The sequence below is a fragment of the Hyposmocoma kahamanoa genome, unplaced genomic scaffold (assembly GCF_003589595.1).
Source record: "Hyposmocoma kahamanoa isolate Upper Pololo Valley unplaced genomic scaffold, ASM358959v1 92, whole genome shotgun sequence".
Classification (NCBI taxonomy): domain Eukaryota; kingdom Metazoa; phylum Arthropoda; class Insecta; order Lepidoptera; family Cosmopterigidae; genus Hyposmocoma; species Hyposmocoma kahamanoa.
This window is the reverse complement of record NW_020654748.1, coordinates 10,962,358-10,989,984: the sequence shown is the minus strand read 5'-3', so window position 1 is coordinate 10,989,984 and position 27,627 is coordinate 10,962,358. Positions and strand designations below refer to the sequence as shown.

General features: G+C 35.0%; 1 protein-coding gene across 2 annotated transcripts in view; it reads right to left on the bottom strand.

Moving 5' to 3' along the window:
* Positions 1–4,885: 4,885 nt before the first annotated feature.
* LOC113236427 (general odorant-binding protein 70) overlaps positions 4,886–27,627 on the bottom strand; it is a 37,954-nt gene continuing 15,212 nt past the window's right edge. Inside the window, exons 2-6 of one of the 2 annotated variants that reach the window (XM_026472477.1) lie at positions 21,712–21,805; positions 12,434–12,534; positions 11,105–11,140; positions 5,791–5,941; positions 4,886–5,128 (exon numbers count right to left, since the gene is read on the bottom strand). In XM_026472477.1, coding sequence (XP_026328262.1) covers positions 5,040–5,128; positions 5,791–5,941; positions 11,105–11,140; positions 12,434–12,534; positions 21,712–21,805 — 471 coding nt within the window. In that variant the 3' untranslated portion in view covers positions 4,886–5,039. The remainder of the gene's footprint in view (positions 5,129–5,790; positions 5,942–11,104; positions 11,141–12,433; positions 12,535–21,711; positions 21,806–27,627) is intronic. The other variant, XM_026472479.1, reaches the window with a different exon arrangement.

Below are 27,627 nucleotides of genomic sequence, written 5' to 3'. Positions count from 1 at the left end.
TTTGGTGGTTGGTTTTTTGAAAAAACAAATACGTGTGGCGCACTATAAGTTTCCGGAATGAACAAGAAAAAATACTATAAATGGTCAGAAATGAATTTATTGTTTCTTAAATTTTACGGCATGCCGCACATTTATGACATGAGAACTACCTATAAGGTCCGCAGAAACAAATATGTGTTAATAATAAATATTTTTAAAAGCGGCGTTGAAGTATTAGTATAACGAAATGTAGCTGGTTGCTGAATCACAGCTCTTGCCAATGCCTTTAGACGGTATCTAATTAATTTCCTAACGAGCAATACGCATGTTATCAGCATTTGAAAATCATATTATAGTAATGCGCGTGCACGTAAGGAACACGGAAACAAAGACGTGGGAGATATTTTAATGAATGCATTCACGTAATTAATGGATTTCGGAACAAATGTTTACTCTGTAATTAATCAACAACTCGAGATCATTTTCAATATTTTCAATGCATAATAGTGGTGTAATAATATTTACAATTCATGTCCTTGGTAATAATAGCCCTAATCTCTAAATCAGCGACACAACTCTTTAAATAAGTCCCAAGTTTCCAAACCTATATCGTACATCGGCTCCAAGGCAGAGTATTTTTTCGCTCGCAGGTAAACTAGTTCGATTTTTGAGTCGGTTGTTTAGGGTTTAATCTGGTTTGAAAAACATAATAAAAATACTTAATTTTTGTTTAATGTAATGTAGACTAGCGCTTGGTCAAAATATGAGTTCATGTTAAGCGGTAACATGGCCGACGATGCTTCACATTTGCTAACAAATGCCTTTTCACTCTAACCTCGAATACTTATTGTGTGCTCGTAGTAATAAAAAATCAAACGCCCTACCCTTGGTATAATAAAGCTAAATGTGATCATACGACGAAAAAGCTTTTAACACTTGAAAGACAAAATAATCGAAATACCCGAAACACAATTATTAAATAAATATTAGACAACATCACATACGTTGCTCCAATTCCAAAGTAAGTAACTAAAGCACTTGTGTTATGGAAACCCAAGACTATGTAGAAACTACTTAACTTACTTAACTTTTTCTACATTGATCCGGCCGGGGATCGAACCCGGGACCTCGGAGATTGCAACACCATGACAACCGGTGAGCAAGCTACTCAACTACAAAAGTCGTGGTAATGATGTGTGCGTGAAATTTTGTAGCCCTCCTGTTTATCATCATCAATCATAAAAAAGTTATCTACTATTTTTTTCTAATTCTTTCAACCTCTCCAGAAAAGATGTCATTTTGCACACGAGGCCATTATGCACCAAAGCTGCGGGTTCATGTTGACATTACCTGTCCGATACCTGGCTTGGCGCACAAATTTAAACACACCCGCTTAAATGGATTTTGATATGCATATGATTCTACATTAATCTTGTTAAACTAGGCGGACTTTGAAATTAGAAGGTTAGACCTCAAGTCTCAAAATGCCTGGAATTGTTTAAGGTCAAGCAGGGTAAATGCGTCATATAAATCTTGTAAAAATTCCGATTTATCCGAGGGCCAAAAGTACAAGCTATAAGCAGGCGCTACAAAAAAAAAAACAAAAAAATTACATTTGTAGTTTGACTATGTTTTTAATTTAAAGACACGAATAATGTTGCGAATGCCTACGGAAATGCCATGAGCAGATGTAAATAATAACATTTATCGGTATATTTGTAAGGCGCATGTAATATTACGAGCATTTGAGTTCTTTACACTTCTAACTTCTGAAGCCCGTAACTATTTAATCGAGCGAGCGGTGTATATGAGGCGCTGCCGCTGGCCCTATGTGACACGACACAATAATATACTTCCTTCAATACGTAGAAAAGGAAATCTGGGCTCATGCGGACACCAGCTTGTTATATCATACGTAAGCTCCTTCCGTGACGGCATAGACTTTGCTAACTTGATTTGCAAAGCGCCAATAGGTATATAGGCGTTACTATTTCTTAACATTTTGTTGTTTTGTATTACGTATAGGTAATATAAGTGTTTATGGCCTCCATATTGAGACGATTTCTCGTTTCGATCGATCATATCGATAAATATGTTGCTACTCCCCTGGTGTTCAAGTTAATCGTTAACGACATAAACCTACACTATCGAATTGTCGTTACGATCAGTCTGAAATGACGAATCGTGAAGACAAATCTTCTCCTCTATGGGGATTTTTATCCTTGCAACAAATAGTTATCTATAGTCCATTTGTTTAGGTACTTAACTAAATGTAAACAATCTTGATACATCTTTTTATTGAAACACATGCTTTACAAATCAATAGGTATAAAAATAGACATGCAATTTCATATGAAGCTAAGCATTTGTATTTTGTATTTGAAGGTAAGGGAAAATCATTTTATAAATGTATATTTCATTAAATAGACATCTCAAGATTGTTTACATTTATTTAAGTACCTAAACAGATGGACTATAGTGCCAAAACGCGGGTAAAACGCAGGCAATAAGGGTTTATTTTAGGAAATAGTATTGATATATTTTATGATTTATATATAAATATCACTGTCGTCACTGGATGAAGAGGTCCTGGTTTCGACTCCCGCTTAAACTGGTTCTGATCTTAGGTGGTTTGGGTATTTAGTGGGGTAGGCCTTCCAGTGTGGAGGGAGAGTCCCCACATAACCGCTGAGTCTCCCTGGGCTCAGGGGTATCCATAAAGATTTCCCCCCCGTCAAAAAAAAAAAGGTGTTTTGGGTAGAGCCCCGGAGTGAATTCCGTTGCAGATTACTGTACTGTACTGGTAATTCCCAAGTTTAAGATAAGATCATTTGATGTAGTTAAACTCGATATCGCTGTAAGGGTGGAGTCGCCAAAGATCTAAAGGAACTGCGTGGGCCCGAATGGTTGGAATTGGCACAAGACCTAAAGAAATAGCGTACTTTGGTGTCAAGATCCATTTCGGATCCAAAAGCCAAAGCTAACCAATTAAGTAAGTAGGTACATAAGTAAATTTAGTAGCAGTAGAGTTCCTTGTGAAAGAGTTCTTCCAGGGAAGTATTGCCGCCTTACCTATTTCTGCCGACAAATAGTAATGTGAGCATAACTGCGTTCCGGTTTTGAAGGGTAAGGGGTGCTGGTGAAATTACTGGCACATGGGACTTGTCAATTTACGTTTCAAGGTGACGGGCACAATATCAGTACCCCTTAGATCTTTGCGATATACAACTCTAAGTGGAATTGCAACTGTTATGGACAGGCGTGTCGCTTACCACTAAGCGCACGACTTGTTCGTTCAGTCACTAGGTACAGGGTACAAGAGCACGTCAAGCTTTTCACTTAAGAATTAAATCCAACTCTATGCCGCTTACGATAAGAACGGTCCAAAGTTCAAAGTGTCAAGCTTGATATGCTATTGATTGCACCATGAAAAAAGTTTACAAAATTCTTTATCCCGTGTACACGGATCTACTTCAAGCAGAGGCTGCGGACTTCACACGTTTTCCTACACGGTTGTGAATCTTGTTCAACTTTTAAGGTTCCATTACGATATTTTCTTTCACCATTAGCCATTGGTATTGCTACTAAAAATTTTACAAAAATTAAGTACCTTAGAAACAAAAAAATACACGAAATATTGTATGTACATAATTTTATTAGAGACATCTTAATGCTAAAATTAATCTATCAGTTCGTTACAAGCTTAGAAATTCTACTAATTCAAGAGTAAGTTGTAAACTTTTCATAAACAGTAGAAAATATGGGATTCACACTAAAATCAATTGTATTTTGTAGCACTAAAAGTTTACTGCATATAACGGATAATAACTGAAAATATACATAACATACACAGAAGTTGAAAATATTAGTTTTTTTAATGTTACTTTTTAAGAATGAAAAGTTATTGAGCATCACAATTTAGTATTACCTATTAATATTTATTACATTCTATATACAGAACACAGCATTGAATGCACTTAAAGGTAAATATTACTATTTTAAGGTATATATGGTAACTAAAAGTTATATTATTTATAAAAAAATCTTGTGACCACAATTTGAATTCTAATGGTGAAAATACTAAGTCACAATACAAATATTTTTGCGCAGTAACTTAAAAAAGTACTTCTCGGTGTTCACTGCCTGCGTAGTGTATCTTATCGTGAAATATTATTTACCCGAGAAAGGTTAATTGTAAAATACTAACAATCTCGCAGGACTATTTTATTAACATTACAAACAATAACTTTTGTTTTTTAAAGGTTATTGAATACCACGACTACTATGTTAATAATATTCAATTATCTTAAAAGATCGAACACAAACAAAAATTCCTTCGTGTCTGACGCTCTCTGTACGAGCTACGGAACGAACCAGTAGACCTAAGAATTTCTCCATGTGTTTGTTATAGATCTTTGTTTTTTTTTTGTTTTTTCTTCTTTCCCATAGCGCCATCTGTGGGAAATCTATGAAAGTTTTTTTTTCACTCACCACCTTTACCAGCGGCTGCCTCCGCAAGTCACTTTAATAATTGTAATATTAAGTTTATTGAATATCACGACATTTTACTACACTTCAATTATTTTTGTGAAATTACTCTACTAGTTTGTTATGATTATCGTAGTTAACTTTTGTTCCATGATTTTTTACAAAACACAATAGATGTATGAAAACAAACGAAAAGTTCTTTACGCTAGCTCTTCACGCACAGAGTTATCACCGTTTAGAGCGATCTATTTAAATATTTTTATTTTTGAATTACTAAAAGTCATGGAACAAAAATTGTTGTTTATTATATTAGTAATATAGTCCCTTAAGGTTGTTAGTATTAAACAAATAAACCTTTATAAGATTTTTTTTTTCCACTGAGTGATTTTAAATAATAAAGTGAATACCAATATGTTTGAAAAATTGACACTACTTTTCACTAATATTTTTGAATATGCTTCGCACTATTTCTGATGATAAAATTTCAAGGTAGGTAAGGATGTTAAATTAACTACATTGCATCTTCCCCAAAGAAGAAGTAGAGAAGCGGTGAACAACAGACGCAATGGTGTCTAAAGTCCGGAGTTTCCGCAGTACTCGCCAATGCGGTCAGATATGCACTCGAAGATGTCGAACGACACGTCACAGTTGCGTCCGTTGTCTGAAACGTAAACGTGATATAGGGCGCTTTTAAATTAGATGCACAAGGGTCTAATTTAAAATCGTCCTATATAGTGGTGCCAAAATTACTGAAGCGCTATAGACGCGCGGCTGCCGCGCCACTGGAGCGCTTCTAAAAGCGTTTTATTTTGAAGGGGTTCTTAGACTAATTTGTTGACCAGTTTGACGTAGTGTGACGAAAAGTGTAACTACCTACGTACACATTCGGCACTCTTTGCGCATTTACGTATGTAAATACTAGCTAAAATAAAACTAAGAGGCACACTTTTAAATACAATTTAAAATAAATCACGTGCATGTTTTGTTCATTTAACATTGACTTACAAATATATGGACGACGGGTCTAATACAAAAACCACGAAAAAAAAGTCCCAATTCAACCTATTTAAACGTAGTGACATGTAAAGGAATATGAAAAAGCTAAAACGTTGAATTTAAATTGTAATGTCATCGCAATACTGTCTAATTTTGCTTGCTTCGCTGTCAGTCGAACAAACGAAAACTAAAGCGTGAATGACGCTCTGTATACGATTTTAACGCCCTATAAGTTCGGACACTTTTTAGCGCGGACCCGACGTCCATATAATTGTAAGTCAATGCCATTTAAGCAAAAAATGGATTGTAGATTGTCACGTAACTCACCCATAGGAACAGTCCGAGAGAACTTATCATGGTTTCTCATGAGGCACTCCCTAGATGCCTCCAGCACAGCCATGAAGTAACCTCGCTCATTGACGCCGTCGGAGTACAGGCCCACCAGACCTTCAAGGGTCGGGAATCCGTAGCCGTCCACCTAGGAAAAAGAGTAAGAGGATTTTAAATACCAGTTTCGTAGTTCGGAGAGAATTTTCTAGTCGTTTCCCTTCTAGAAATAAGAAAATCTTCTAGAAATCAGAGGAAGTCATAAAGGATTTATAAATAAAAAGAAGAACATTTCTGATTAGTACACGTATATGATAAAAAAAATGTTATTTTAAAACATAAAAGAAAGTTAGCGGTACTGTAACAGACAATAAAAAAACAACACAAAAGCAAAAAAAAGATCAATAAAACTAAATCCTTAGGATACTTCAATTAGACTAAGATAAAATTTAGAAAAAAATCACGAAACAATTGATTCCTATTAGAGAAGTGTCAATAATGCGACTAACATTAACATCACGCGTTGAGATATTTATTCATTAAATTGTGATATCACACGATAGTGTAAGTAATGTTTACACATCACTTTGGAAAATTAAGCATCATTCATACATAACATCGCCTGCGTTATAAGTTTGTGTAACTTAATAATTGTTATACCTACTTCGTTTACATTGCGTAATATCTATCTGATCTAGTTTACACGGAGTGAAGTGATAATGTATAAAACGCATCTCATTTTTAATCTGTGTGATTTGAATGATAGTGATATTACACTGTAATATCTGCCGTCCTACAAACCAAAACGCGGCTAAGTGACCAAATTATTTTTTTGAAATATCATTAAAAAACCATAACGTTGTTTATAAATTGTTCAATGATATTTCAGCTATGCATCGTTAGGGTAAGTTCCGATAAGTCGAACACGCTACCCCCCCCGAAGGGGTTCCCGCCTTGTCGTGGAGGGGGGGCTCTAGTAGCCGTGGTCGATTTCATCCCACGGTGAAGCTAAGAGGAACCCATGGGGCCGGCTGATGGTGGTAGGCTGGCCCGAGGAGGAGGGCGTTCCGCGTGGGGCTCGTCTGGCCAGCGGGACCGCGCGGATGCGCGAGGAGGAAAATCGCGGGGGGGGAGACGTGTCGGTGTGTCGTTGCCGCTCGTCCTGTCCTCCGCGACTCTGGCGGGGCTGTACCGCTTTCGATGATGCAGTGGCGGCGGGGCCGCGGGGGAAGAGACGTGTCGGTGTGTCGTTGCCGCTCGTCCTATCCTCCGCGGCCGAACGTGGACGGTTGGCCCGTGGCGGGCGCTCCAAGGGACTCTCTTCGGAGAGTCCGCGCGGAAGCGCGTTAGGGGCTGGGGGAGCAGCCACTGAACTTCACAGTTGAGTGGATGCTGTCCTGGCCCCCCATGGCCCCTGGGTAGCGGACTCGGGGGAGTTCGTTGCCCAGCATAAAGGGGCCCGGGATGGAAGGCTCGTCTGGTGTTCGGCGAGCTTCACATTCGGAGTCGGGGGACCCATGTGTCTCCCTTCTCGGGGAGGGGCTGCGCAGGGAGCCGCCAGTCGCTGGTGGGGGCGCGGACGAGTGCAACAGCGTACTCGTACCCCCACCTACAGCGGAGAGGAGGAACACTCCGGGGGTTTAGTGCGGTCGGGCTGCTCCCTTTCAGGGTTCAGCACAGTCCCACATAACCCCGGCTCTGCCCCCGCAGGGCCGGGGTATCTGTAAGCAGATTCCCCCGGATTAACGAAAAAAAAAAGTCGAACACGCTAACTAATTTTAACTGTTTTTAAAAGAGAATTTCGTAATTTATTTTTTGCTATTTAAAAAGGTTATTTGATCATTTGTCACTTGCGTTTTAGTTAGTGGACGGCAGATATTTTTACGGGAATATTGCAATACTTGTACTTTGCTAGTCTAATTTAATTCCTATGAACACATGCGGGAATCGAGAACCTTCTACTGTTTAACTGGCAAGTTACTGAAATCGGCATTGATTATTATCAACTTGACAAAATTTGTTTTATATTCGTCTTGTGATTATAAATCTAAGTACCTGCCATAAAAGTGTAATTGTATTTAACCTGGATCATGCAATAGGCCTTGAACGGGATTGTTAGTGTTTAAAAAATAATTTATAATAAAAATAAAGTGGAACAACTATTTATGACTCACATTTTTGTTTTATTTTTATTAGGGTAGGTAAGTGCATCAAGACGGTTACACGCTATAAACAATCTAAAAGATTTTTAGGGTTCCTGTGTACATAACCATAAACTGTTCTTTAATAATGAATTTTTATTCATAAAAACAAATACCAGTACACATGCTGCAAATCACAAATAGCCAATGAATTTTGAAGAAATTACATAAAATTTGGTTATTATTCGCTTACTGTAGTAAGTATTTTTTGTTTTAATTAAGAGTGGTTACAAACGGCGACTTTCAGCAGCGATGCAAACGCGCGTTCGTGAAACGCGCGATTGCATCGCTACAAACGCGCGACTGCATCTCGAAGCAATCGCCTATAAATCCCAAGTGCCAGTCGTGAGCTTGCATCGCTGCTTAGAATCGCGCGCGTGTGTAAAGGTAGACGATTAGCGACTGCATCGCGCTTGCATCGCTTCTAAAAGTCGCCGTGTGCAATTGCTTTTAGATTTATAGAGTTCTTGAATTTATGAAACTATGTTTTTCGGATTTCAATCGCGTGTATTTGTTTATTAAAACAAACCAACGTTTCAAATTTACAGGTCACGGTAACCATGCAGTCAGCGATTTAGATGCGAAAAATGGTTTCATTTCCAATTAATAAAGATTTGGTATTGTGTTGTACGTTATTTGTTTTAACTTCGAAAGCTGCGACTATAATTAAATGATGCCAAGAAGTTGTATGAAATCGATTTCCTATCATTAAAACAACTTATTTAATGATTTTGTGAAAAAAATCTGCATTGTTTTTCTTCTGATATGAATCGATGTAGGTTGTTTGAGATTTAAAATATTTTTTTTATAAAAGTGGCGCAAAGGTATTTGTTAGTGGTCAGAAGTTTCCTATTAATCAAAAATAAACAAGTACCTACATAAAAATTCCTTACTTATTATTATTATTGATACGATTGAACAAACACAACGAAAAATTCTTTCAATCCATATGGACACAAATCAGAGTCTGTCGCCTCAACGTGGCTATTAGTAAACTAGTAGAGTACTTTTACAAAAAATAGTCGAGTATCATGGTAGTAAAAACGTCGTTAAACAACCTATTTATACGTCTCACCGCCGGGCACAGGTTATGTCATTAAAAAAAATTCTTACCCTTTGTTATCTTTGCTTGGAATAGAACCCTTGAAACGTATACAGTTTTACGGTTGGTTGTTACGCCTATAAATAGCAAATTGGTGCAATACATTCGTGACAGATTCATAAACCATTAAAACTCGATTTAAAAACAATTTCACTGTCTTTTTTATACGGCCGACATGTTCACCTTGTCCATTTATGGGGCTAACAAGGGGCTTAATTTGTTATTCTCTTGTTTTGTTATAAATTAATAAAAAGAGATTCACAGATAGTATAGATACCTCTAGTTTAAGGGCTCGTTAAGCGCTGATAGCTCTTTGTAGAATGTGTTTCGTAATTTACATTACTATAAAAGGTATTACGGGGCTTATGCTTATGTGGAGTGATTGATAGACTTATTAATATAAAAGAAAAATAATGAATGGATAAAAGAAGTACAAATCGATGTAGACCCCGCAAACGATAGCATAGCGACTGCAATTCCTATTTAACAAGCTGAGAAGTTGAAACGCTGTGATAAGCGTAATACCCGTCAAAGGATTACAATATTCTATCTACTTTCCACGTAATTTTGTGCACCGTATGGAGTGATACTTACCTATATTAATTATTTCGTTTTCACATGAGACTCATTTTCTTAGCAATTAAAACGAGAATTCGTCTCGTAAACTGAAACGGCACAGTTCTCAAATTAATTGAGTTCAAACATGCTGCGGCGAATCCGAACCTGGTCATCAATTATGAAATCTCTGTCCCACTGCTGCTTGAGAAGACAAAGGTCTTCTTTATGCTCCTCTTTTCATCCCCGAATTGTACCTAATGTTTAGGTATAGTAAAGTTTAGTGATAGTTGTTTTTTAAACGACTTGACAAAAGGAGGAGGTTCTTAATTCGATTATATTTTTTTTGTGTGTGTTACGCCATTACTTTGACATTTGTGAACCGATTTCGTTCATTCTTTTTTGTTACAAAGGGAATAGGTACCTACCAAGGTACTACTACCAAGTGGTAACATGAAATTTGAAGAAAATGTCAAAGGGTATCAAATTAGGGTATAAATCAGGTTTATAATGGGTTTCGCTCACTTTGCATTAACCAATATCAGTAAAACTTGGGAAATAAATGTAATTCCACAAACTTTTGAGGTCCTTTTTTATAAAACAGTTACTATACTACTAACTTTGAACATACTATTTACTATTAACTTAGAAATTACATTTTCATGGCGAACATCCGTTACTTTGTACGTGTAACGCGTGTGACGGGTGACAATGCAAAATATTTTGAATCCAGAACCTCCTACTGATAATTTCTTATTTTACAAGAACATAATATCAAATAACTTAAGGTCGTGTAGAACTGTGATTAAGTCATATTTAGTAGAGGCGAAGCTGCAAATTCTTTAACACTACCCTTAAAATTGCGTGCTTATTGTTATTCTATAGGATATAATAATGGAGAGTGTGCGAAGGAATTGCACGATTAAAGAACGTTTCCATCATTAGGGGACGATAGGCTGGACCCCTATGTTGTAGATATTACAAAGATTCATACGAAGAGTTACGTTTCAACTTTTATATGTAATGGACACTTCCACTTTTATATGTAAAGCGAACGGCTATGGAGTGGAATTCCTTGCCTGCAGACTTATTCCCTGAACGCTCTAACTACGTTATCAAGGCGATAATGAATATAGGCATTATTTAGGTATGCATGCTCCATCGTCGACCTTATCGTCCCTTTCCATAAATGAGGTGGAGGTTAAAAGCGCACTTATTTTATCATAAAAAAATAAGTCAGAATTATTGTAACGGGTGTTATGTATATATTTCATCGAATGACGTCTTTGTAGTTCGCGTGTAGTATAAAAAAATATTGTGAGTGAAAGAGTTTGCAACAAAACAATTGAATGCACAACCACTTTTGACCTTTGTACACACAAGATTGGAATCACGAATGAAAATTATCAAGATATTTTAAATGTAGAGAGAGTTAATAACAGCGGAGAATACTTACGGCTTTCACTTTCCGGTAAACGCATTGCAGTAGGCACTGGAATTTAATATAAAAAACAGTAATTAGTGAGAGTCTAGATTTTTGTTTTGAATAACTTTACTGAAATATAGTTGCTTTGAATAGAATTTAATTAAGTAAGTGAAATTGTGGGTGAATAATTTTCGAAGCACTTACATTTTTTTAAATGTCAAACTCAAATTCGAATAATTTTTTGATAGGTGAGGTTGAGCACTTGAAATTTTATTGTCATATTGATTAAACTCTATTACTTATTCGTAAGGCAGATTTCACTGAGAATGAATAAGAAACTAGGTGTTGCTCTTTGTAAATAAACTTTGTATATATTTATCATTTATAATATTTATTTCAAATATGTTAGATCAAGACAACCTGCAAGAATGAACGGGTCGCTACCATGAAGTTTTGTCATAAAAATACGCAGAAGTTTTGGTGTAAAGTTTTTTTTTTCACTACAGTTTTAAACCTCGTAAATCATGTGTCAATGTTCTTAAATGATTTGCGATAGCGAATTTGGTTCATTTAAATCTTAAAAACTATCCAAAGAATTATAAATTAATATTGAAATTTATGGCTCATACAGCCTTTTTCACTAACGAGTTATTGTTTGGCGTAGAGTCACACACATTTTATTAGGCTACAATTAATTGTGTCAATCCAAACAGATATTTCAGGGAGTCGATTCAGAACCTTACGATAACTCAGTGATCGACCGATTCGATTTGATGTCGTACATTTCTTTTTTAATTTTTATTCATAACACCCGAATCGAACGTCAAACTGTCGTATTCGAAACCGAACCGAAATGACGTCACACCCGTATGATTACTCGTACTTCTCGACCGGCAAAGGCTACAAACGTTATTAAGAACACAGTTATCAAATAAGTTACCGAACGTCCTATTGTTTACAAAGTTCTTGCTTTGTAAGTAATATGGAAATCTCTTATTATTTTAATAAAGTCTGGATTTTGTTCAACTTCATTAATGTATTTTAATGCAAGACTAATTGCGTTCCTATATGTCTTAAGAATGTATGGTGACTATTCATTATATATATAAAAGGATTTTCATTGTTCTTGTAAGCTATTTCACCGACTAACGCCCTAAACTCAACTCAAATGTTCTGAATAGCTCGGAGAGCGCCCTTTGATTTGAGAGTGATATTCAATCGAACGATTGGGTTAAAATATCGAAAAGTTCTAAATCTGAGTCTAGGTTCAGTTTTGAGTTTCGTGCAGTTTAAATAGTTTGTCAATCCAAGATTCTGTAATTTATGGATTACATAAGCGTTACTAATACTGAAACTCACCCCAGCAATTCTCTTCTCATCATGTGTGAAGGGAACTTCTCTCTTGTTCCTCTTTCTCTCCGCCGGCATCGTGTGTTCCTCCTTTATCACGTCCAAAGCCTCTGGAATATTAAAATATTTTTGTGTTATTAATGCAATATCTACTACTATAAAACATATGCCAGATACTCAAGTAAAGAACATTACGCTAATGAATTCTTTGTTCTGTGATTACTGGAACAATGAAATTAATTTGTTGGCACTAGCAAGAACAACGCCTGAACATAATAATTAATAACAAAGATCGAACGCTTAGAAAAATTCATTAAATCTGGCTGGATTCGAACTAGCACCCTCGGGCAATTCGTGCCAGGTGCTTTGCCAATCAAGCCATGGAACGAACCAGCAGACCTTAGGAATTTTTCTGTGCTTCTTACAGACCTTCACGATAAATTTTCGCTTGCTCAGCTCATTGCTGTGTGCTTGGTTGAAAATCTTAGTATTCTGCAATACTGCGCTATTGTATAAAGGCAGTGGTTTTACAGAATCCTTGGATTTATATAACGCAGGCTACACAGAAAGTAATAATTATATAGAAGCAAACAGAAAACAAATAACTATTGTGGTAGGTGGTAGTCTTTTTGACTTTATCGTCCAATAAACGACATTTAACAACGCTTTTGTGAGAAAGCAGCACGGAGTTCTATTTTCCATAGTTTGAATTTTTGATAAGTCGCAATGTATGTAAACTACTTGTCTTAAGATTTCAGCGTGCAAGTGAGTACTTGCACCTAACATTCCACGAGATAATTCCGTAATATGATTTGAACTACATAGTCATACACAGATCCAAAGTCATCTGTACTGTGTACAAAGAACAACAAAGATGTAACAACGTTTCATAACAATTGAACGAAATTACGGGTTTTCGTTATTGGCCTTGTATCAAAAGATTTGAACACATTTCAAGTTTATGATTATTTTAGTGGCAGAAGAGTTCCTTGTGAAAGATTTCGTCCAGGGAAGTACTGCCACCTAACCTATTCCAGCCGCCAAGCAGTAATGTGACCACTACTGCAGTTCGGTTTTGAAGGATAAGGGTGCTGGTCAAATTACAAGCGCGTGGGACTTTCGACTCATGTTTCAGGGTGACGGGCGCAATGGCAGTGCCCCTCAAACCTTTGAGATTTAAAGGTCTGAGCGGCACTGTAACTGTTATGAACAGGCGTGTCCCTTACCACCAGGCGCAAGACTTGTTCGTCCCATCACTTGGTACTTGTATCATAAAAAAATTGCGTCTTTAAATTAATTTGTTATTAGAGAACACAGATATACCGAAATACAATTAATGTCATTATAATTTGTTACATACACAAAAAATACGTTGTTTATTTTGAAATTGGAATTGCAGAAATGTAATATTACATTGTGTATAAGGGAAGGTAAATAAATTAAATGGTAAATTACCATTAGCTATTAAACTCGATTTTTGGATTTTTTTACCGTCCGTGATACGTACAAAGTTTTTCATCACATTTGCGAGGAAATAAATGCAATGTTTATTTCTTGTTTAAATAAATATGGTTCACAACACAACAATTATGGATTTTGGAAATGACTGGTTTTTTTTCAACAAATGGCCAGCTATTCCATAGATAATACAACTCGTACTAAAATGTTGTAAAAAGCAAAGACGCATGACGGATTGTAACAAAAAATTCTAAATTTTTGTACAGAAATGTAATGAAACCATTTTTCCGGATTTAAATCGCGTATAATATCCATTCTTACGGTATGCAGGAGTTTACAACCTTGACAGTGAGTGCGGTCTCTCTTATATTGGACAAACAAAACGAAGTAATTGTATCCGCGTCAAATAACATATAGCAGATGTCAAACACCGTCGCGTAAGCAAGTTTGCAGTCTGCGAGCATGTCATGGATAAACTTACACATTCAATGAAGTTTGACAAACCCCAGGTCCTTGCAAAAGAAGTAATTGAAATTAAAAAAAAACGTTCTAATTTCAACAGGGAAGATGGTTCCTCCATACCACCAGTATGGAATCTAGTTTTTCTTCTGATGAAAAATTCCAAACAGACATAAGACTGTACTACTAATTGATATGTTTTAATTTATTCTAATTTCCATTATTAATTATTATTAAATTTAACTTAATAAAAATTCATATTGTTATAATAAAATAATTTGTAAAACATAATGTAGCGTAAATTGGAATGTTTCTTTGTAAAATAAAAAATAAGGTATTTAATTAATAATTTTCCTAACTATACGTATATATTAATAATATAAACCTACATAAATAACTCGATATTTTATACAGAAAATAATTAAAATCAACTATAAGAAATTCCTAATAATAAGTATTTAATTAACACGTGGCTGAATTGCAATTAAATTTCTGTTTAGATAACATTTTAAGCGAATGTTTTAATTTTGAACTTAAGTAACCTCCTTGCTTGAACTTGAACCTGACCTATGTAAGGAAGTATGTCGTGCCACAAATTGAAAAAAAAAAAAAACTTCTGTCTGTCGGTAGACCTTGGCTGTAATGGAAAGAAAATAGGCCCAAGGGTTTCATTTGGGGCATTATACTCAAGTTAGCCACCATGCAATCATACTATTTACGAGCAAGTGTGATGAAATAATATAATACCTACTGTAAAACTAGCGAGTGTGGAAGATAATTATATGAATGATTGCTCTTGTATATAAAATGCATTTTAAATAATCCATTCGGTTACGATTATGTATTTTTAACTTACTAAGTGGGTAATAGTAGTTAAATCTATAATTTCGCACACGGATATAAAGGCTGGAAAGTGAACGCTAACTGCACCAAAATGGCAATTCGTGACCCGCCTGGCCCAGTAAATAACCAACCAACTACTGCGGTATTACCGATAAACTACTTAAACCATACTTAATTCTCGAAGGCCTAGGTAGTAAAACCATACTCGATCCTTATTATTCCATAAAACTTTTCATTACAAAGCCGTATTAAATAGTTTTCTGATTATAATGGAATCTTTAGTTTGCAATCCAAATTAGGTTGTAGTGGATTAACTCCACAGGTCTGTTATTTACTTAGAGCTTCACTAACTTCGTTCCATACATGTAGGTAGAGATGGAAAAAGCGGCATAAATTTAAAATTTTAAAACGTACGTTTTTTATTAAATAACAGGGTTTTTTAAAAGAAGTGTTCATTTAAACACTTTTTCATTTGAAGCTTACTTTGTTTAGGAAAACGCTTAGGATCACGGACTTTGTGCTAAAAAGAGCTAGTAATATTGTGTTCACAGCAGAAAACGAAAGCAGGCCAGTTAAAGGTTTTCAGGTAACTAAGTTTTTAAGAATTTAAAAAAACGTGGTAGCCTAATAGATTGACCCATCGTCTCTTAACTAGAAGCCGTGGGTTCGAATCCGGGTTCGCACCTCTGAGATTTTAGGAATTTATGTGCGAAATTTATTATGATCTTTTCGGTGAAGAAAAACACCGGGATAAAACCTACACGTCGAAAATATTCACAACTCTCGGAAAAAGTGTGAAATCTCCAATCCGCATGGGCTAAGCACTCGCTTGAGAGGAGACCCGTGCTCAGCAGTGGGATGTAAAAATGGGTTGATGATGATACTATGAAGTTTTAAGGACTGAAAATTATAAGAGTGTGTGCTTATATTAAAAAGCAAACTTTTTAAATTGCTTTTCGGTCAAACGCAAAAAAATTAACGTATATTGTCACAAAGTAGTACACAAAATCAAAATTCGGTGCGTTCTTGGTTTACGTGCAAAACACTGGAAGTAACTGTCGGTGTTACAATATCCTTTAATGCTTGTCTTATTAAGGACGGGAAGGCAGTGACGCAAATTCCTTTGCTTCTTGCGTGTTAAATTACTGCCGATAATTTCTATTACATATTGTTTTGTTAGATAGAGAGTTTCTTTCATTAGAGAGTGTTCGAAAGTATTAATTGCATTATAACTCGCAGTTGCGACATTGTCCATGCTTTATTTGATGTTATGAGTTAATGTTATTTAGTTTCTAAATCTAATTCTAAGTTTTTTATTATTCCATGGATTTATTATTTCTGAAATAAATGACTATAAATATTATATTTCAGAACAATTCCTAGGTATCTTTAGTGTTTATGTTTCTTACATTACAGACATGGAGACAAGAAATGAAGGACGCTAAGAATTTCGCAAAGCCAAAGCCGGTAACAGTTGAGCGAGCATCGCATGTCCCGACTTGCCTTATGCAAGGGTTATGCAAGCCGCACGAGTAATATAGGTCAGTGGAAACGCTGCTGCATTTCTGTGTCTAGATTTTTCGATGCTTGAAGATAAGGCTCATATACCATTGGTATATGAGCCTTATCTTCACTTTTTCGTCACTGCACTTGTCAAAAGGCATTATATAAATAATTGTATTTATATAATGACTTTTGACAAGTGCAGTGACGAAAAAGTGAACAATTACATATGATTAACATCAATTGAAATATAAGACGTTTAGGTATGTAGTTAATAGAGGTAATTATTGCATGGTTTAAAACAACTGTGTGTTAGCGGCGAGGAGAGCAACTTTTCTTATATGGTATTGCCACATACAACATTTAGCTCAAATCACACGCTTGCCACACTGTTATTTTATGTGAAAATTTTACCGTTCCATGTTGTTATATTATAAACCTGATTTTATTAGCTACGTTACTTTATACTATTAGGTTTGGCCTTGAGTGTGGAGTTTGCAAAATATATGCTTTATAGTGTTGCTCTACTTTGTATTTCTTGCCACATGAAACTTGTCTTTGTACCTCATTATGGACTAGTTAAAGCATGCGGAAAATTTACATCGAGAGCCAATGTGCAACGGACACTGTCACTTTAAATTAGTTATGTTACTTAAGTGATCTCAGTTTTTTAAAGGAAATTTACGTCTAGGTACATTTAATGTATTGTTACAAATTTTTAAATCGCACTTTCACTTAGCTTAATTCTAAGGTCACGGTCTATGTAAGACTAAAATAGTTGAATACAATCAAAATGTAAAGCTAAAATATGCGAGTAACAAGATATCGGTACATCATGGCTTCTGCCATGTAAAAGATGTAAAAGTCGAACTAGTAGAGCTCCTTGTGAAAGAGTTCGTCCAGGGAAATACTGCCACCTTACCTATTTCTGCCGCCAAGCAGTAATGTCAACTTTACTGCGTTCACGCTCTGAAGGGTAAGGGTGCTGGTGAAATTACAGACACATGGGACTTGTCAACGTATGTCTGAGGGTGACGAGCGCAGTGGCAGTGCCCTCAGATCTTTGTGATTTAAAGTTCAGAGTGGCACTGCAACTGTTATGGACAGGCGTGTATCTTACCATCAGGCGCACGACTTGTTCGTCCAGTCACATAATTAAAAAAAAAACAAAGTGAAGCACAGGCGAGTGAAACTTTTCTTAAGCTTTTTGTTTATTTATTTTATTTAATGTTTTATTAATTTTTATGTAAAAAGATTTTTGATGATGAATTTTTTTGATTACACATATCGAGAGATCACCCAGCAGAATAGCTCGTGTTGATAAAATTAGCTTTTGCCTTTTCTTCCCCAAAATATCGATATATCTATGGTAACAACAGAGTCTCTTTTGATGAATTGCGCACATGTCATACCAGACCACAGCATGCTATTCACATAGCAGTTGGCCAATACCGATTGCCTGACAACTGTCATCATTTGTCTATTTGATTTTGTTACAAGCAGCACCTATGGAGACCTCAATGAGATATAAATTCGTATGCAAGGCATATCCACGTTACCACACCCTTCGCCCTTGACACAAGAGACGTGGTTTTAACGTAACGTTGTTGACTGTACTTTGTGTATATATGTATACGACATTCACCTTTTTGGTTAAACTAACGTAAAATTAGCATTATCTTCTATTGAAAATTCTAAGTTAGTAGTTTAATTAATTATATTATTTATTGAAGAGACAATTTCTGTGTTGTAAGATGTATGTCTTTTAATTGTTGTAGAAAAAGAAATTGAAAAAATACACCTTGAATATGTTTGAAAATGCAAAAATACACCTTGAACAGAGTTAAGTGTGACTCATAAAAATGATCTCAGTCGGTACAGTTAACCTTCCATAAAAGGTTCTTCAGACAAAGTTAACGCTGACATTTTTTATTTATTCAAATGCATTGATGACGTCAAATGACTGTAACAAAAGTTATGTCAAAGCACTATATTTTTGAAGAACAAAAAGAGTTAGTATATACTAACTCATACAAAACCTAAACTATATTCATGGACGTATTTAGAGAAACGTTAATTAAGAAAAAAACCGACCTCAACAATTTGTTGACTTACATCAATTTGCAAGTTTTATTGAAATCGGTTAACGGAAAATGGGACAAATCCTATAAACTGGATTCATCCCCTAATTAGCCACCCTTAGAGGTAGAATATTTTCTTCGAATTTGAGCGGGACATAAAAATGTTAGATAGTACGACTTTCGATAAAACTTTAAAGATGTGGCTACTTAAAAAATGTTTTTACAGTTTAAATGATTTTTCTGATTATAAGCAATATGAATAAATATTAATGAAATTAAATTAACGTAATAATGAATTATGCTCATGCACATAATTAATTTGTACTTTAAACATTAATTAAACTGTACTTTAAACATTGTACGCCCGTAGCGGGTAGATTGTGAGGACTATAATTATGTTCATAAGACCTTAATGTTCACCATATTCACACAATAAATGAATTCTATTCTATTCTATTCTATCGCGTAACATATTCACAAAAAAAACAGTCGAATTGAGAACATCCTCTTTTTTAAGTCGGTTGAAAAAGGTGGAATTATGATAACAACCGAAGTCATTTCAGTCATTTATCGAATATACAGTTTCTGATGTAGTTTTTGTAAGTTTAGGAATAAACGTGATCTATGCCCTTTTGAAGTTGTCAAAGTGAGCATGGGTTAGTACAACGTACTTGTTGTACTGTATTGTAATGTCTAAGTAAGAGATTGTCCCATAAGACAAAAACGAAAGTAACAAACATACCATTGTTCATAGTGTGTGAATATATTTCTGTCAGTGGTTTCTTTTGAACGGTTTTTATGCAGTTCAATCTAAGATTCGGAGCCGATGAATCTGATGGATAGCATTATATAACAATGCCATCTTGACTGTTTGACCTTCACTGAAGCTCGATAATTCGTCGCAAGGCTACAAAGTAAAATGGTAATATATGCATAAGGAAGCGTGTAATAATCCTTTTTATGAGTACATGTTTGAATGTTTTGGCGATGTTTAAAAAATAAATAGAGAAAACTTATCATTTCTTTATTACTTAAAACCAATTCATCAATTTTTATTTACCTTTTTTATCTCGATGCTCTTTAATTGACTGCGAAAAATACGAACATTACGAAACTTTACTTCTTTTTTAATAAAATTTACCATATACTTCTGGGTTAAATCTTCTTGATTTGAAATTTACAAATAAGTATAACACCCTATGAACACACCCTGACTGGTTTTAATAATTATATTTGTATATGATTTATATGCTTAAATATTGTTTGTAATCCCTTTTTTATTGTTTTTTAAACTATTTTTTTATTTAAATCTCGGTTGACTAAGCCGATCATTGTACCTACATGTAAAGAGTTCAAAACTTGGGTTAGTTTGAAAAAATAAATATTAGGTATATCGAAAAAACTGTTTCATTTACTCTGTGTAACAATGTCCAAAATTTAAGAACTCGATATTAAATATTTTATTACCACTGCCTAAACTTATGCTTATTGAACTCCGACTAGTAGAATACTCTAGTGTTCTTGCACTACTTCCCAAATTTATGTAACTGATAATAATGTAAATCATGCAATCGACAATTTGATTCGAAAATCTTACTTTTCTTGCTCAAGATTACTATTATTATGGACTGTCTCACAATCGATAATAGATACCTCCACCATAAAATGTTAAAGTTGATAGGGCAGCATTTGTTTCGGTTTCGAACAAGCAATTTTTTCATAATTGAATGGTCAACAAGTACATTCCAATTTTAATGAAATTAATTAATTGAGTTTTTAGGTTTTTACAATTGTTACACATGGCAAATGAAACCATTTTTCCGGATTTAAATAGCGTATATTTATCGAATTCTTAGGGATGTTTGCGGAGGCGCACACGGATGACTTTCATGCCGTTATGCGCAAGCGAGTCGCGTCCCTGATGATGCGCGTGCGCGGCAGCGCCAACAGCCTTCTGAGCGCGGTGGCCAATACAAATGACAGCCCTATACTTAGTCATTGGACGAAGTCGCATGAGTCGCAGATTAGGTGTGAGAAGTGAGGGAGAATCTGGTAATTTTCCCCCATTTCTCATGTGAATTTTTATTTTATTTTTATTTTTGTATATTAATTGTAATTTAATTTTATTTTCTGAATTAAACATGTGAAATCACTAACATAGCTCATAAGGTCATTGTTACTAACACATATGGATGTAAATCTGAAATAAATGTATTATTATTATATTATTATTATTAGGTTTTCGCGATTGTTACACATAGGAAATGAAACTATTTTTCCAGATTTAAATCGCGTATATTTGTTTTTTCAAACAAACCGACGTTTCGGGCCCTTTACAGGTCCCAGGTCCCAAAAAACAAATATACGCGATTTAAATCCGGAAAAATAGTTTCATTTCCTAGCGTATATTTGTTTTTCAAACAAATCAATGTCTCGGGCCCTTTACAGATCCCACGGTCACGGTTGACTGACATTATTTTATTTGCAATCGTCAGTATTATTGCACAAAAATGACGATTCGTTTCGGCTTAAAGTAAATCGGAGTATTTAAAAAAAAATCTGTAGTAGTTTCGATAAAATCGGACTTCATTCGGACTTTAATAAATGCAAGAACGATGTAAAAGGCAAAAGGCAGTATTACGAATGGTCTTGCAGCGTTTACTTTCACCGATTGGCCTTGCACATACGATCGTCGATTTCGGACACGATATTGTTCAATCGGCATTCGTGTAGTATGATAAATTATGAGTATTGATAGATAGTATGAAGTGCGTAAAGATATTTTCGCATCTTTAGTGTAATAAGGTCACATCTGCAAAATGGCATCTTTTCAGGATAGAGGTTTAATGATTCTATAATCGAAATTATTCGATAACTTTCCTATGCTTAAATATAATAATTTACTTACAAAAGTTTACTTTGAAAGAAGAAAGAAAATCTCACCTCTTAGTATGGAGAGCTTGATCTCATCTTGACACAGTGTAATGACTCTTTCGATCTTCTGAGGTGCAGTGGGAGGATTTCGGCATCTTTTTTCCTGAAAAAAAAAACATAAAGTAAGAAAAATAGATATGTTTATTCTTCAACAACTTATATAAGTACAAATGGATTCAATAGAACCCTTTAAGAATATGTTTAAAAATAAATAAAACCACCTGGAAATGATACGATTTTTTCCAAACAAACCAACGTTTCTTGCTCTAGTAAAGTTTAGTGTTTAGTGTAGTCCGATGATTCCCAAAGTGATCTATTTTGGATGCCCAGGGGTCCACTCCAACCTATAAGGGGTCCATGTCAGCGGAAAAACATTTGGGGTGCATGAGACTTTAATGAATCCCATTTAGGCAGGTCGTGACCAAATTTTTCGCTTTTTTAAATGAAATAATTCACATGACACATACATATATTACTATTTACTTCTACAATATTTTCTTATGATAGACATATAAATTTAACCTTTGAAGTAATTTTACAACAATCGGCACATGGCTATATTCGGTTAGATAAGTGTATAAAACTTAACGTGTTTCTTTTTATAAAGTTTGTCACTCTACAGTTCAACTTAATACAGTGGTACTGCGTCAGCTGTTAAAACTCATTTAAAGAGATGAATTGAGGCTATCAGCGCAAAAGTCGCGTAAAATGGTAATTTTTTTTATACATGAAAATAGCACCCAAATATAAAATATTGTGTATTTTAGTATCATTTAAAGAGTCATATTGGGTAGAAAACAAAAAAAATGTGAATTACATGACTTTTGCGCTGATTGCCTCAATTATTAGTAAAAAAATCTTATTAGAACAAAACAGAAAAAAACTAGCATATAGCCAATAAGACAAAAAGTTTGAGAACCTCTGGTGAATATTGATAATTTTACTGAAAATAATGCAGCATACACTGATAATTCTTCTACTATTGCGAGGCTTTAAAATTCAAAATAATTGCTGATATACTGATGTCATAGTTTTTATCTAATATTCAGTTACCGATTAATAAACACGACAATTGTTTAGCATAAACGTTTTTAAAATTACTGCTAGGTCTAGGAGTTTACGGTCATCCACTTTTACATACACAAAGTTAGTTAGTTCCTGTGGTTGAGTACTAATTTATTTAAATGTATACTAACATTAGACATAAGAATTCTCTTGTTACAAACCAATTTGGACCTTTATAGTCTGCTTTCTGAATAAATCAGTAAATTGTCTTTTATATGTTATGAGTGTTGTGAACTGCAATGTCTATTAGGTAAGTAATTTTGTTTAATTTATCCCGAAGGGTTATATCTGGCCCATGAAAATGAATAATCCTGCCAATGAGTCCGTCGTGGTCATTTATGTGTTGTATTTTCTAAGATATTATTATTGTTCTTATTATTATTATAGGGATTAGACGAGTAAAGTAAAGAAATAAGTAAAAAACAAAACAAACAAAAAAATTGGGGAATGTACAATAATGTCCCCTTGAACATAATGTTTATTATTAAGTACAATAGGTTTGAATAAGTTCTAACTTGTCGACGTGAATCACTGAATAGAAGGTCTGTTGACAAATACAATACTAGTAGGTAATATAAATGAATCTAGTCGAGGATAAAATATAGCACATAAATACGAGTACATACTTGTGAATCGTTTACTACATGCATCAATAGGAATTTAGACACGTATTGCACTTGAAATACATAATATATTTAATGTAGCACTCCTTGCACGCTACAAATACAATAATAAAAGTACAATTTGGATTACAATTACATGACAAATATCATCATCTGTTCAAATATATAAAAGAACATTTTGTTTCACTTTTAAACATTCGGGTAGTTTATGTCATTATACTAATAAAGATAAATAAACTGTAAATGTTATTATAGAATAATGTACTTAGCCTATTAAATCTAGAGTAATTGTTTATGAGATAGTTATACTGATATCAATCATATTTTCAAAGTCAAAGTAATAGTGTCAAATACGCAGGCGAGTACCAAGGCCAATTCTCGACATGGGAGATTAGGCATGCCAACAATCGATTGTTTGCCAGTTGATGTTTGTTGTCAACGACGCTAGGTACTTTTGTAATCGTCATCACCAAATGGTGAGTTATTAGGAGTATTTTAACCAACTTCAAAAAAAGGAGGAGGTTCTCAATTCGAGTTCTGTATGTTTTTTTTGTGAGTAAATTACACGATACGGTTCACAAATTACCAAGTTTGGTGATTCTTTTTTTATTGGAAAGAGGGTACCTCAGATGTGGACCCGTTTAAATTTGAAGAAAATATTCCACCCCTAAGGGTGGCAAACTAGAGAATGAATGACTTTTGAGGTCACTGGATTCTTCTTCTTCTAGACACTTGGACACGATCACTTTGCATTACTGCGTTTCGGTTGTGAAGGATAAGGATGCTGGTGAAATTACAGGCACATGGGAAATTGTCAACTTATGTCTCAGAGTGACAGGCGCAGTGGCAGTATCCCTCGGATCTTTTCGATTTACAGCTCTGAGTGGCACTGCAACTGTTATGGACAGGCGTGTCGCTTAACACTAGGCACACGACTTGTTCGTTCTGTCACTTGGCATCATAAAAAAAAAGTTAAATTTAATAACATATTTTTCAATATATATTACCTAAGACAGTTTTCATGCAATATTTTCTACAGTTTCGGATTTCCCTATACATCCCATTTAAAAAACAATACAATTTACGTACATGACAGACAAAGAATGTTAGAAAAGTTCATTTCCCAATTTGATAAATGAACCTTCTTAACGTTCTTTGTCTTCGTAACGTTTGTTGTTGTTACACAAATGTAATGCCCCATAGTGAATTCCGTTGCTCTTTTTTTTCCATTCCCTACTTTAAGACCAGGTAACTGATGTTATTGTCTGGCACATTATTATTATTATTACTTTCTGTTATTTCTTTTATATTATTTAAATGGGAGGGGTGGTATTCCCCGATAATGGTATGTTTCTGCTACTATATTGTTGAGATATATTTCAATAAACAAATACAAATGCTCTTTATTGCACACGAAAACAAGTACATGATAAAAAAAGATGAAAGACAGGTACAACAAGCGGCCTTATTGCTAATATTGCTATATTTTCGAGGTCACCTTTGGGTTACGGGATAAATTTCAAGATAATAACTAATTGAGGACGCAAAAAAGTAAAATAAATACGAATTTAATACACATACTGCACCAATAAAAAAATTATAAAATATTTAAATAAAAAATAACAATAAATAAATAAAAGTAACATGAGGAAATACTTAACCGAATATGAATTGATTAAAAAAAAATTTGAAATACTTATACTTGCATAAATTATAACCACGGAAGAAAGAAAATATGCGAGTATAAAAAAACATAATATTAAAAACAGAGTAAGAATAGGAGAAAAGAATAATTAGAGTTTTTAGTTACTGAGCTTTCAGTAAAGCTTTAAAAGACTAAGCAATCTTGATCGACTCAGGCAGGAAATTCCACTGTTTGATACTTTTACCCGTCATCTAATTATTGAAAAGTTAGAAGAAACAGTAATTGTTGGCATGCTTTATTTTGAACGCACGACAGCTTAAAATACACTAAAGAAATAATAACTTTGTAACATATACAGGGTACATTCTTGCGTTCTAAAAACAATGTAGATACTTGTACCTACAAAAGGAAATCGAAAGTGGTGCTGCTAACAATATTAAAGAGATTACATTTGATTTTTTGTAACTTACACTTCACTATTACAACCGTTTAACAATATCTTTTTCTAAGAACAGGTTTTGAGTGCTTTGGCACGGTTATGTAATAGTACTGATGATAATTCGTCGAGATCTTTTAAAGGTAAGTAAGAAGGTATAAGAAGTTACATAATATTGCAGACTATTTTTATTATTATATTGCAATTTTAATGCGATTGACAACCTGATTACCAAGACAAGCTCTTGGCAAATCGCATCTTTTGAATATGTAAGAAACTGGTAGCAGTAGAGCTCCTTGTGAAAAACTTCGTCCAGGGAAACTGCCACCTTACTTAAAATGTTTCTAATTTTTAATATTTCTACCGCTAGATGTTAACGTGGGCATTACTGCGTTCCTGTTTTGCAGGTGATGGTGAAACTGCAAGTACAACAATCAACAATGGAATTTGTCAACTTATATCTCAGGGTGACGGGCGCTATGGCAGTGTCCCTCAGATATTTGCGATTTAAAGCTCTGAGTGGCACTGCAATTGCTATGGACAGGTGTGTCGCTTACCACCAGACGCATGACTTGTTCGTTCCGTCATATTTTGATAACACAAAAAAATAAAAAAGTAGTTGGAACAAAATCGATACTCGTGCGGTCGTTTAGACAATAAAAAACATGACTTTTAATAAAATTCTTGAAACTTGAACTCTTGAACTCAAAAGTATAAAATTAAAATCATTTATTACATTTTTTTTCATATTTATAGTGAGGTTGCTCTTTGTTCAAGTTAATCGTTAATGACATAAACGTAAACTATCGATTCATCGTTTCAATTAGGTACTCTGAAACACTCTCTGAAACGACGGATCATGAAGACAAATCACCCCGTATATGGGGTTCTTTACGTCAACATTCACCATTGCCTATTATTAACTGCCTCCGTAAACGAACGGTTACCATACTGGAATGCCACACTGAGGCGCAGGGTGCGATTCTCGGGCCAGCAAAAATATTTGTATGGCTTACATTTATTTCTCCCGTGAGGTTAAATGCAATACGTGGTTGTCAATGTATTTGTTCATGGCTTCGGCGATTCAGGTATAATAATAGGGGTTAAAGTATGAAATTGCCGATTTGTACTGAAAATCTAAATTGTTTATTTTTTAAATTTTTAACAAATTTATTTAATCAAAATAGTTGCCATTATTATCTATACATTGCTGCCATCTAATGGGAAGGTTATTAATGCCTTTGCGATAGAACTCCGACGATCTAGACTGCACAAACTGTGTGAAAGCATTTTGTACTGCCTCCTGGGAAGAAAACTGCTTGTCACGTAGATAATTGTCCAAATCACGAAAAAAATGGTAGTCCGTTGGAGCAAGGTCTGGTGAATACGGAGGATGACGAATGGTTTCTAACTGCAGTTCCTGAAGGGTCAAAATGGTTTCTCGTGCTGTGTGAGGTCTCGCGTTGTCGTGGAGCAATAATGGTGAAGATCGATTCATGAGTCGGGGCTGTTTTACTGCTAGTTTTGTCAACATGGTTCGGAGTTCGGCACAATAGACATCTGCCGTTATTGCTTGACCAGATCGGAGAAAACTATAGTGAATAACACCATGCTGAGACCACCAAACAGTTACCATTACCTTTTTATTGGTAAGTTTTGCTTTAGGACACTGTTGTGGCATTTGACCTGGGGTCAGCCATTGCATTTTTCTTTTCCGGTTATCATAAAGAATCCACTTTTCATCACATGTTACAATTCGATCCAATATTCCTTCATTTCTGTACCGGTTCAACAAGGCAACACAAGTTTCAACACGCGTTTCTTTCTGCAGATCAGTCAAATCATGAGGCACCCATTTTTCGTATTTTTTTATTTTATTGATTTGACGCAAGTGAGTCAATATTGTGGGTAAGGTAACGTTAAACCATGCCGCTAATTCCTGGGTAGTTTGACTAGGATCGGCTTCCACTATCTCTCTTAATTCATCGTTATTCACCTGTGTGGGCGGTCTTCCTCGTGCCTCGTTCTTTAAGTCGAAATTTCCATCACGAAAGCGTTTAAACCAAAATCGCACGGTGCGTTCATTAGTAGACCCCTCTCCAAACGCAGCATTGATATTGCGGGCTGTTTCTGCCGCGTTAGTTCCGCGTCGGAAC